This window comes from Rhipicephalus microplus, chromosome 3 (genome assembly GCF_043290135.1).
Source record: "Rhipicephalus microplus isolate Deutch F79 chromosome 3, USDA_Rmic, whole genome shotgun sequence".
Classification (NCBI taxonomy): Eukaryota; Metazoa; Arthropoda; class Arachnida; order Ixodida; family Ixodidae; genus Rhipicephalus; species Rhipicephalus microplus.
The window spans coordinates 199,899,437-199,911,779 of record NC_134702.1 but is presented as its reverse complement, the minus strand read 5'-3'; the positions used below and the strand labels follow the sequence as shown (position 1 = coordinate 199,911,779).

Genomic DNA, 12,343 nt, shown 5'->3' with positions numbered 1-12,343 from the left:
CTGTCCATGCCGGTCGTGCTTGCGACTAAGATAACTGTTTCGACAAAGTGGCTTTTCTCTAAGAGGACCCATAGCGCTGCACACTTACTCTTCTTTTGCTGTCCCTGCTGTTGTGTTATGCTTTGAAGATATTCAAGCAAACAGTCCTAAATTATACATATTCATGATCAGACTAGTGAAACACGTGACCTGAGTCTTCAGCAAACTTTTGCAGAAACAATGCTGGCGGGAAAACTGGTACATACAGAGCATGCAACGTCAGGCCGCGACGAAACGAATAAAGGCAGCACACATACACAGCACTTGTGCAATGAGTTCGTACATTGCACTAACATAGCGCACACATACAAAGAACCTGGGAATACGAGAAGGGGGAAAAGGAAAGGAGAACAAAATGACTGGGAGGTTAGCCATATTACAGACCAGCCGGCTTCCATGTAAGTGACACAGGGATTACTACAATCTCTTAAGAAGGTGTCGGCAACCTGCGAGTTGCAGCCCGCCTGCGTGCAACCGTTTAGGTGGTATAGAATGTGGCTCTCAGCACGCTGTCTCAACTCTACCCTCTGCTCACCTCTCATATGAAGGCAAACATTGGTGTTATGACATAAATGGCTTTACACTTGTAACTTCTGTTTGTAAATTGGGACTTTTCGACATTTGTGTCGAAAATGAACGTCAATTAAATATTTGAATTGCTCTTTTTTTTACGTTCTTCTCGATTTGCTTATATTTTGGGCCATTTACTGCAACGCCACCTCTCCCCCCTCCACTCTGTCGTGCAGCTCTCGCCAAGTCGGCTTCAAGCAACTCAGCCCTCCATCTGAAAAAGTTGCTGAACCCCGTGAAGATCAAATAAGTAAAGACAGACATTTTAATTGTTTCTTACCATACCACTCCCCGGTCCTCCACGATTCTTTGATATCAAGCTGTAACCTGCATTGATGAAAATGATACGTCGTTAAGACTGCCGCGGTTTAGTCGAAAGAATAATTATGGTTACAGTGCGCAGAAAATTATAGATGACCTTATCTTACCACTCTGAGTTTATTCCCGGACACTGGCAAGTGATATTGTGATCTACAATCACAAGATACAAGTATGGCTTCGCGGCTAGTAGTGCTTAACGTGGAGAACCCATCTACTGGTGAATGTACTTCGCTCGTTTTTGTTAGATTACATATATCTGATAAGGAAATTTGCCATCATAGAGTCCTCAGACATAAAGCCATTATACCATCATTTTCATATTTATCATCTTAACTAAGCGCACTGGAGGCCAAAGGCCCCTTCCATGCTTCGCCTACGAACCCGGACCTGTGATTTATGCGGCCACTTTATATAAGCAAACTTGTCAAAAGAGCATTATTATATTGAAGCTCTTAATCTTATCTGCCCACTTTACTTTTGGTCTCCCTCTTACACTTTCACCTTCTCCAGGAATCAGTCAGTTACCTTTGATGGCCAGGGGTTATTCTGCCTACGTGAAACAGGCCCGGTCAATGCCCATTTCTTCTTCTTGATTTCATCTATAATGTACTTAACACCGGTTTTATCCATGTCGTACCCTGCTGTCTTCTTGTCTCTTCACGTCCCACCTACTATTTCCTTTCTATCAATGACTGCATCGTCCTAAATTCCAGTTGAATCCTTTTTGTAAGCCTCGAGGCTTTTCTGTGCATGTAAGCACTGGTAAGATGCACTTGTTATAACCTTCTTTTAAGAAATAGTGGTAGACTACCATTCATGATTTCAGAACACTCGCCGAATGGGCTTAATCTGATTCATATACTTCTAGATATTTCACTCTCATGTTTCGGTTTCGCGGTTACTACCGGTCCTAACCAGGCGAAACATTTTTACAAGGTCCAGTGTCTCGCCACCTATCGCACATCACTGTTGTCTGCCGAGACTGTGGCTCAATGCAACAGTTTTATGCATACTATTTCTTCTGCTTTCCGTATCAAGTTCAGTATTCATGATTTGTAATTCGTCCCCTGAGTTACTAATCAAAGTCATCAGCGAATCGCAAGTCACTAACATACTCTCCAGTAACTATTATTCCTAACTCTTTGCACTCAAGGGCCCTAAAAACCAGCAGTAAACACTCGGTGAATTTCATTAGAGAGATCGTGTCTCCCGGCATTACGCCTCTTTTTATCGCTGTTTTTTGTTTCACTTATGGAGTACTATAAGGATGTGGATCTATTGTAGAATTCTTCCAGTAGGTTCGTATAGGCTTCGTTGATACCCTGATTTTGCAGCGCCTGCATAAATGCTGATATATCGACCGAATATATTTTTTTCTCGTAATCCATGAAGGCTATGTATAAAGGTTAGTTTTATTCCGCCTTAAAACAGTTGCGCGGCTAATAACGATCTTCATTGCTCAACAAGATTAGTATTTCTGCGGTACACATTGCAGGAGGAATGTTCCCGGAATCTCGAGGCTCTCTTAAAGCTGAGGGACCATCGTGGTTAAAAAGGGTTTGTTTGATTTTAGGTAATTTGAACTACGTGCCCTATGGGCAGTCTTTTGCAAAAAAAAATATGTCTGATCCTTCTGTCACATAAAAACGGTATACCATGCACGTAAAATGTGCTTTCACACAAGTAGCTGAGCGTTTATTCTGCATTGTCTCGCCACAAATGTGAAGGAATTAATGCTAAGCAAGAAATGGTAATGTTACGCGAAAAATGGCAAGCAGCTTTAACCATCTAACTTTATGTTCCGTAAGAAATAGCGCATGGAAAGAACATGCACAATATGAGCTTGAACCAACAATTGTCATAGCTCGGCAATGAAAGCGCACTGCTGAAACGGAAAGAATAACGCTCGAAGCGAGCGCACAGGACGAGTGCGAACTAACACCAATTTTTGAAACGTCTTTATGTGAGTGGCACCGTCTTTATTAAAAGCGGGCGTTGCAGTAAGTGAAGTGACCTTCGTGCTCTGTCAGCCTTGCAGTGAGAGCACGAGACGTAACAACCACTGCCATGGCGAGAAAAGTCTGCACGCGTGGCCATCGTGCGGGTCCAGAAAACTTGTACCACCGTTTAAATGCGAAGCATTTCTTAGCGAACTTCGGCGACTTTGAGCGTATCTATCTATCTATCTATCTATCTATCTATCTATCTATCTATCTATCTATCTATCTATCTATCTATCTATCTATCTATCTATCTATCTATCCGCCTACTACTTTCAGCTATTCTGCCCATTCTGCCCATATCAGGACGACGACGAAGTTACTTAGTGATAGAACGCGTCTGTCACTACTAACTGTTTTTCGTCATATTTTCCACGATTCCTGGGACGCTCCCTGCGTCCCGCCTTGTGGCGATGGCAGCGGCGACTTCTACAGGCCCACGTGGTCAAATGTCAGCGCCCTCAAGCTCTTCTGTGGCTCAAGGCTCATGGTCCATCACCAGCGACGGCTCAAGAGATGCTCCTGCTCTCGTGCACATGGACGAAGAACGAACTGCTGGCCCGTCTGGCTACAGCTCAGCATTTGTAAGCTCCGCAAGGAAACGAGGCTCTTGGAGCAGCTCCAGTGAAGACACGGACATCTACTCAGTCGACGGCGACGACTCATCAGATGGCAGCTTCGTGTCTGTGATGAGCCGCAAGGCCAAAAGGAGGCTAATCAAGACGTCATCACCAGCAAGCACGTCAACCGTGAAGGCAAGGAATGAACGCTGGCCGCATACCATTCTCTTCATGCCCGTGGATCCTTCCGCCAGCCTTCGAAAATTGAACAGGCAAGCCATTTCTAATGTTCTTGAGGGAATAGCGCAGAATGAAATCAAAGAGGTCCGGCTGAACACACGTAAGAACGTTTTAGCCGTTGACACAACACATGCAGATACGCTGCAGAAGCTTCGAATGATGACAGAGTTTGGAGATGTCAAAGTACGAGCGGTCGTACCGATGACTGGAACCTGCACTGCAGGTGTCATTTACGACATTGACTTGGCAATCCCAAACACGGATCTACCCATTCTGATAAAACCAGCGTACGAAGGAGTGGTCATTAAGCATATAAGCCGCCTCGGGAACAGCCGCTGCGTTAAGCTAGTCTTTGAGGGCGACTCAATCCCTACGCACGTCAAGGTAGGACATTTCCGGCATGTGGTACGGCATTTTGTCCCAAAGCCGCTTCAGTGCCACAAGTGCTTCAAGATCGGTCATGTCAAGGGCGTCTGTACAAACTCCACCGTATGCCCCCGGTGCGCGGAGGCGCACACGGTAGACACCTGTTGTGCAACAACTTATAGGTGCGGCAATTGTCGAGGTACGCATGAGGCCACGTCTAAGGAATGCCCAAGACTCAAGAAAGAAATGGGTATCCTGAAAGAAATGGTCAGGGATAACTCAACCCATAGAGAAGCTTCACAGAAAATCCGGCGTCGACGTCGCCACCGACGGAAGCGCTCCAGTCATGGTGATATTCATGCACCACTTCGGTCTACACCACCATCAACATCTAGTAGAAAGCCAGAGAGTACAAGAAAACCTCCACCGGCGAAGCCTCTCTCCCCTGAAGACTGGCCGGTGCTTGCGAACGCACGGCCTTCCGAGCAGCCCTCCCGCTCTCTGCTCCCAGTGAAAGCCAATGCTGCTGATGACGAGGCTCCAAATGCAGATCGTCAAATTATTCCTATGCTGCGATCCATTGTGAGTGTCATCAGAAGTGTTCTGACAAGCATCGACACGCCAACTGCTAGGAGTGGCCTACAGGTGCTGGACGCGTGGAGTCCGGTCCTTGCAAGCCTCCAGTAAAGCCATGGCCGACAATAACAAGTCGTTCCGTCAGGAGGTCAGAGAAGCGTCCATCTTTCAGTGGAACGCAAGAGGTCTGAGATCTCGCATATCTGATTTTCGCCAGTTTGTTCATCTGCACCGATTTCCCATCATGATTATATGTGAACCGAAATTATCGCACCCAATCAGATTATCCGGCTACGAGTCATTTTTCTCTTCAAGTGACATCGAAAGTAGCAAAGTTGTTGTATTTATTCGCCGGGAGCTTACTTACGTCGTCCAGCCAGTGCAACCTCACGACAGCAATCAGTATGTGTGCTTGTCTGTTAAAAAAGGAAAAGTGACATTCGCACTTCTAGGCGTGTATATATCCCCATCAGGTCATTTCGACGCCAACAAACTAGACGGCATATTAAGGGCACATCCGGGTCCGTGGGTTATCACCGGGGATTTCAATGCGCATCATCCCATCTGGGGAAGCTCAAGGCTTAATTCAACGGGACGACGTCTAGCATCATTGGTATCCAGCCATGGTCTCGTCCTTCTGAATGATGCCAGTCCTACGTTTTTACGAGGCACTACATATAGCAGCTGCCTTGATTTGTCTTTTGTTTCACGCCGATTTGCTACACGGGTAAAGTGGTTTTTGGACATTGAAACACACGGAAGCGACCACATCCCCACTTACCTGAAGATCAAAGGTATTTCGAACACGTACTCCTCTACCACAACACAAAGAATAGATTGGAGTGTGTTCAAGACTCAACTTGAGGATGCTTGTGAAGAAGGCCTGTCCAATGGTCTTCAGCTAGCTATTAAGGAAACTGCACATGCGACTACGCGCACAATAATACGCTCTTCGAAGTACTCTGAATATGACCTCGAGCTGGAGCGACTTCGTGCGATACGCCGTCGTGCCGAAAGACGATACCGACGCACCAATTCCACAGACGATCTACGGACAGCCCGGCGCATCCAAAAGAAGATACAACGGCGCCTTGACAAATTAGACACCCAACGATGGAGGAAACTTTGTGCGTCGCTAGATCCTCATAAACCGCTGTCTCAGATATGGAGAATTGTGCGAGGCCTACGTTCTGTTCCAGAGCAGCGTTTTCCCTTCAAAGCCCTTGCACTTTTTCATCGCCGGCATGAAATTGAGGTAGCAGAAGATTTCTGCGCTATGACCGTGGGCCAGACAGCGTACACAAGCCTACATACAGTGAATCAAATCCCTCACTCACGGGACCCACGCATGGATCTACCGTTTACATCACAGGAGCTCGATGCGGCGCTCGTCTTATGTAATAAGTCGTCGTCAACTGGCCCGGATGACATCTCATACAAGATGCTGTTCAACCTTGGTAAACGGGCACGAGAAACACTCCTTAACATCTTCAACGATTCTTGGCAAGCTGGCGTCGTTCCGCAAGATTGGAAGATTAGCCGCTTGGTACCGATCCTTAAGCCTGGCAAATCTCCCCTGGACATTGCCTCTTACCGACCGATCGCACTCTCAAGTTGCGTAGGAAAGGTAATGGAGAGAATGATCTTGGCCAGGCTTGAATGGTACCTGGAATACTATGAGATATATCCGAACGCCATGGCTGGTTTTCGCCGTCACCGATGTTCGATCGACAATGTTATAGATCTCGTCACATATGTCCAGCAACAAAAGGCAGGTAAACGACTATCTGCAGCCATGTTCCTTGACGTAAAAGGAGCATACGACAACGTTCTACATGACGCCATCCTTGAAGCCATTGAGTCAGTGGGCCTAGGCGGACAACTGTATCGTTGGACACGCAGCTATTTACAAGGGCGGACCTTGTTTGTGAACACTGCAGATGGTCCAACTTCCCAACACCCAACGCATCGTGGAGTCCCGCAAGGTGGCGTCTTGAGTCCAACCCTCTTCAACCTCGTTCTCATTGGACTTATAGAACGATTACCAAGTGTGATCAAGTTATCCGTGTACGCTGACGACATCTGCGTCTGGACATCTGGCGTGACAAGGCCTCAGGTACGCGCAAGACTTCAGAAAGCTGTGACGTTGGTATCATTGTACCTCAAGGACCAGGGTCTGAAAATCTCGCCAGCGAAATGTGCATTGATTGCTTTTAGTCGAAAGCCAATGAGACCATACGCTATATCAATCGATGGCCAAGTCATACCGTATGTCAAGACGCACAGATTTCTAGGCGTATTCATTGATAGAGACCTCTGCTGGGGCCCACATGTGGCCCACTTGAAGAAGAGGCTAACAGAAATTGCTAACTTAATCAGGTATCTCGGAGGAAAAACCTGGGGGACTTCAGTACATGCAATGATGCAATTGTACAAGACGCTTTTTCTTGGCTATTTGCGCTACAGTTTGCCTGTGTTGACCAACACCTGTAGAACCAACATTCGGACTCTCGAAAGTATCCAGGCCATGGCTCTGCGAGTTTGTCTGGGGCTACCGCGATGTTCATCATCAGCTGAGACAATCGAGATCGCTAATGACTACCCGCTGAAGACGCATATCATGATGGAAGTGCTCAGAGCACACGTAAGGCATCTTACTCGTGCCCCTGCCCATCATCTAGCTTCACTGCCAGAAGCCCGACCACGTGCCTCATTCTGCCAGACAGTCTTGTCATATCGCACACACATTCCTGCGGGATATACAACTCCATCGAGGATTTCAACTCCCCCATGGAGTATGACCTGTGCACATGTTGAACTCACGGTTCCAGGCATAGGGTCAAAAGCCCGGCTCTCGTCTCCAGCGCTAAAGCAGCTTTCCCTTCTCTTGTTATATGAAAAATACAGTGACCATACTCATCTGTATACTGACGCTTCAACTAAAGTGGATGGGTCTGCAGGGTCGGTGATCTTTCCTGCAACAGCGACAACGGTGAAGTTTCGTTTATCCCACCAGACATCATCGACAGCTGCGGAACTTGCTGCTCTACGTAGCGCAATTGAAGTCATTAAACACCAAGAAGCCAAGAAATGGAGCGTGTTCACGGACTCTAAGGCAGCACTACAGTGTTTGACATTCGCCTTACGCCGGGGACCTCATGAACAACTAGTGCTGGAAATTAGAGAGCTGCTTCACCACCTCTTCGACGAAGGACACAGAATCACGTTTCAGTGGATTCCAAGTCACTGCGGCATATTGGGCAACGAACATGCCGATGCAGCTGCCCGATCAGCACACGAAAATGGTGAAGAAAAATCTATACCATTTTCAAGGACTGATGCTGCAATGACCATCCGAAAAATCGCTAATGCAGAATTAAAATCCCTGTGGAACACCGAGTGCTTACGGCACACGCGACTGCGTAGACTGGACGCGTCTCGTCGACTCCGGCCTCCGTCTGGACTCTCCCGACTCGAGACAACGGTGCTTTGCCGACTATGGCTTGGTGTCGCCTTCACCAAAGCTTTCGCCTACCGAATCGGCATGGAAGACAGTGCTGCTTGCGGTCATTGCGGCAGCGATGAAACTATAGAGCACGTTCTCTGTCACTGCCCTCATTACAGCGTTCAAAGACGGCAACTAGCTGCTGCGTTAACTCGCCTTGACGACAGACCTTTGTCTGAACAATCAGTGCTGGAAAGAAGACATGATTTGTGTGCTCACAGAAAATCAGTGAAGGCCCTACTGAACTTTTTGCGTGGCAGCGGCCTATTGTATAGACTGTAGCACCCCAGCTCCCCCCCCCCCTTTTTTTTTCGCGCGCGTCTATTTCCCTCTTCGCTTTCTTTCCAATCTTTCTTCCCCATTCCCCCTTCCCCTAGTGCAGGGTAGCAAACCGGATGCTCCATTATCTGGTTAACCTCCCTGCCTTTCCCTCATTTTATTCTCTCTCTCTCTCTCTCTGCCCATATCGATAACGGTATCGACACAAAACTTGGTATGGCATATCATGACTGTATTAAGAAAATATTTGATTGGTTACATCATGAAAAGCATGACATTTATGTCTTGTAACAACATTACTACTTTCCACGCCCATAATGCGCTCGCCGCCATTTTGATAGCGTCACATATAACAAATTTGGTATTACGGTATGTGAATGGATGACGAAGGTATGTGACTGGTGCAAAGATGATAATCATGAGATGCTTGTCAGTAACAACATGACTACATGCGCCGGCGGCTGTTTCGCCAGCTTCACTTATACCAAATTTGGTATTACGGGACATGAATGGATGATGAAAGTATGATACTGCTGCAAACTTGGCCCCGCCGCGGTGGTCTAGTGGCTAAGGTACTCGGCTGCTGACCCGCAGGGCGCGGGTTCGAATCCCGGCTGCGGCGGCTGCATTTCCGATGGAGGCGGAAATGTTGTAGGCCCGTGTGCTCAGATTTGGGTGCACGTTAAAGAACCCCAGGTGGTCTAAATTTCCGGAGCCCTCCACTACGGCGTCTCTCATAATCATATAGTGGTTTTGGGACGTTAAACCCCACATATCAATCAATGCTGCAAACTTGGTAAACATCAGACGCGTGTCATGTAACAACATGACGACATGCTACGCTCATGATGCCCTCGCGGCCGCTTCACTAGCTTAACATGTACCAATCTCAATATTACGCAACGCGAATTGACGACATAGGTAAATGACACATCCAAACGTGATAATCACAACATGCGCGTCATGTAACAACATGAGTACATGCGACACTCATGATGCACTCGCGGTCATTTCGCTAGCTTCACATGTGCCAAACTAGGTATTACACGACGCCAATTGATGAAGGTATGTGACTGGTGCAAACATAATAATCATGAGATGCGTGTCATGTGAGAGCATGACTACATGTCATAGTCAAGACGCCAATACTCTTCGACATGACGTGGTGCGCGTGCTCGCCGGCGTTCATTTTTAGCGTCAGGCCGGCGTTGCCACACAAGGTGGCGGTCCTGCCATATACTCGTAGTCGCGCGCGCCGCGCTGCGTTGCTTTGACGCATGCGCAGTTTAGCGCGTCCAGCGCACCTCCATCACGAAAAAGACGGAGACGCAGTGTTGTCTGGGTAACGCATCAGCGCGAAATGCAGCATGTCGCATATGTCCCCGGTTGCCACCAGGCCGCGCCTACGGACACTGGTCACGCCTGGCGTCAGACCATAAGTGCTCACGTTTTGCTAACGTAGCGTTGCTGTGCCCATCGTGCGCGCGCGTCAACGCTACATTGTAGTATATTGGGCCATTCATAGTGCGCTCGCGGCCGTTTTTCTAGCTCCACATATGCTGAATTCGGTGTTACGTGACGTTAATAAATGACAATATATATATACTGGTGCAAACATGATAATTCTGACACGCGTGTCATGTAGGAACATGATGACATACGACGCTCATAGCACGCTCGCGTCCGTTTTGCTTGCTCCAAATATACTTAATTTGGTATCACGTTATGTGAATAGGTGACGAATGTAAACAATGCATCCAAACATGATAATCATGACATGGAAGTCATGTACGGCATCAATTATCTCCACTTCGTCACGTCGTGCTGATTTCAAAGTGACATATCGATATTTCTCATTCATGCTTCGGATATCATCGATTCCCACTGTAATTGAGATCTGCCAATTATTCAAAGTGCGCTCATCTATAGTTACTCTATATGCTACTATATGCTAATATACTACCTTTAGGTTGCATACACAGTAGCTCTATGCTCTCCGAGCCTATTGTACCATCTCACTGATCATGATGGAAAGACGCTGAACCCAATGGACTCGGTATACTGCCAACAATAAATAGTGCATACAAATAACTCGCCAATAAAACGCGGCAGAACGTGTTCTATGTTACCTAGTGGTTCGCGCAGCGCGTTCAGGAGCGAAGGGCCGTTGGCTTGACTCTTGGTTCAGGCGCGAAGGGCCGTTGGCTTGGCGCTGGATTGTTATTTCTTCGAGTTTTTTCTTGGTCATCTGTTAGCGTATATTTTACAGCTTCGTATTTCTTATGGGCATTCTTTAGAGTAGCTGTGCTGAGCCACAGTATATCCACGGGTTGAATGATGGAGAGTGGGGCGAAGCAGGGTACGCACCCCGATACCGCGCCGCTTTGGCCTCCTGTTGTCGTATACTGCAGGGTCCTCGTGGTGGCACCGCGCAGCTTCGCGCCGCGCTTCTACCTCGCGTGCCCGCACATCGGGGTCCCTTCTTCGAGCGCGATACACCGGCACCCTGCACGCAGGCCGCTCAGCAGCCTTGTCCATCTTTCGTCGCCGAGCCTCTGAATGCGCGCGCATGCGAAGATCGCGCTATTAAATGCGAAGCCTTTTTTAGCGAACTATTGTGACTTTAGCAAACGTCGGTAACTTTGGTGAACCATAGAGTTTCCCAAAATTAACTAGAGGGCGCTCTGGCGCTGCGACCATTCAGCAACCATAGGAATGATGGCTAGTACACACATTTGCCTAGTTTTCGTACTTGCGGGCGGCGAATCGTACTTGTGCCTTCGTTTATTACTGGTTACGGTTTTGTTTTGAAAGAAAGAACAAACCCTTTTTAACTTAGGGACTCGATTCGAAATAGTAAGCTTAAAAGAATAAGGTTGTAAAACGCTGGTTGTGAAACCAGCGTTTCACAATAAGGTTGTGCAACAGTTAACATTTTTAAATTTATGTTTTCGTGAAAAAACAGCTCCAAGCCACACGAACACACACGGAGCCAGAAGCAGGCCTGAAGTACGAAAATTGAACAAATGCTTGTACTATCCATCATTCGCATGCTCGCTGAAGCGCCGTGTGTTGCAACTCTCATAGACACTAGCACGAGAGTTCCCTCTAGTAAGTATTGTGGGAAACTATATGCGGTGACCGTCACCGCCATGTTTTGTATGATTTCCAATACAATAATTTCGCTGCACGCATCCAACGTTCGATGCCGCCCCGGCAAAAGCGTGCGAACGCTGACAAACGTATTGAAGCAGAAAGAGGACGAGCTGATCACCATCGCATGAACAGCCCATGTGGTGACATGTGGCGAGGCTGATGGCTCCTTATGCAAAGCAGAAATGTCCTGTGGCCGTCCTTCTTCCAGAACGCCCGTCTCGAGCGGCCGTATTCGCCTAAATGACCGTTTTTCAGAATTACGCTCAGTCAGGTCCAACAGAGTCGACTGCAAGCTCACGCCGTTTAAGATCCAATTTGTTTCTATCGCCTTCACTACTTCATCCTTGCGGTGTATCTGGGACTTTTTCAGCATCCTGAACTCTACTTGGTTTCTGAAACAGTGGTAGCATAGAGAAATAAAAAAAGGTTAAGAGTTGACACTCCCGTAGACCCCAGTGGCCCAATCGACCCTAGAACACCTGGTGGTTGGTGAGAGCAAGTGGCGTGCGCTTCCTGTTTCGGTTTCACTTGCGCAAATTTTGAATTACTTTGCGTAACCGACGTTTGGCTATGACGAAAGTTCATGATTGCAGACCACTTTTCATCGCCCAAATGGATAGTTTTTGTAGGTCGTTTTGATTCAGCGATTCCCTGTTTTGTTTTGTTCAGTGGTTCGTGTGAATTGGTCATGACGTAATTTTTATTTCGATTAAGCTATAATAAAAAGAGAT

General features: G+C 47.4%; 1 protein-coding gene across 1 annotated transcript in view; it reads right to left on the bottom strand.

Moving 5' to 3' along the window:
- LOC119159896 (uncharacterized) overlaps window positions 1–12,343 on the bottom strand; it is a 150,341-nt gene that overhangs the window by 68,610 nt on the left and 69,388 nt on the right. Inside the window, exon 7 of the mRNA XM_075890662.1 lies at window positions 890–936. Within this exon, the coding sequence (XP_075746777.1) occupies window positions 890–936 (47 nt within the window). The remainder of the gene's footprint in view (window positions 1–889; window positions 937–12,343) is intronic.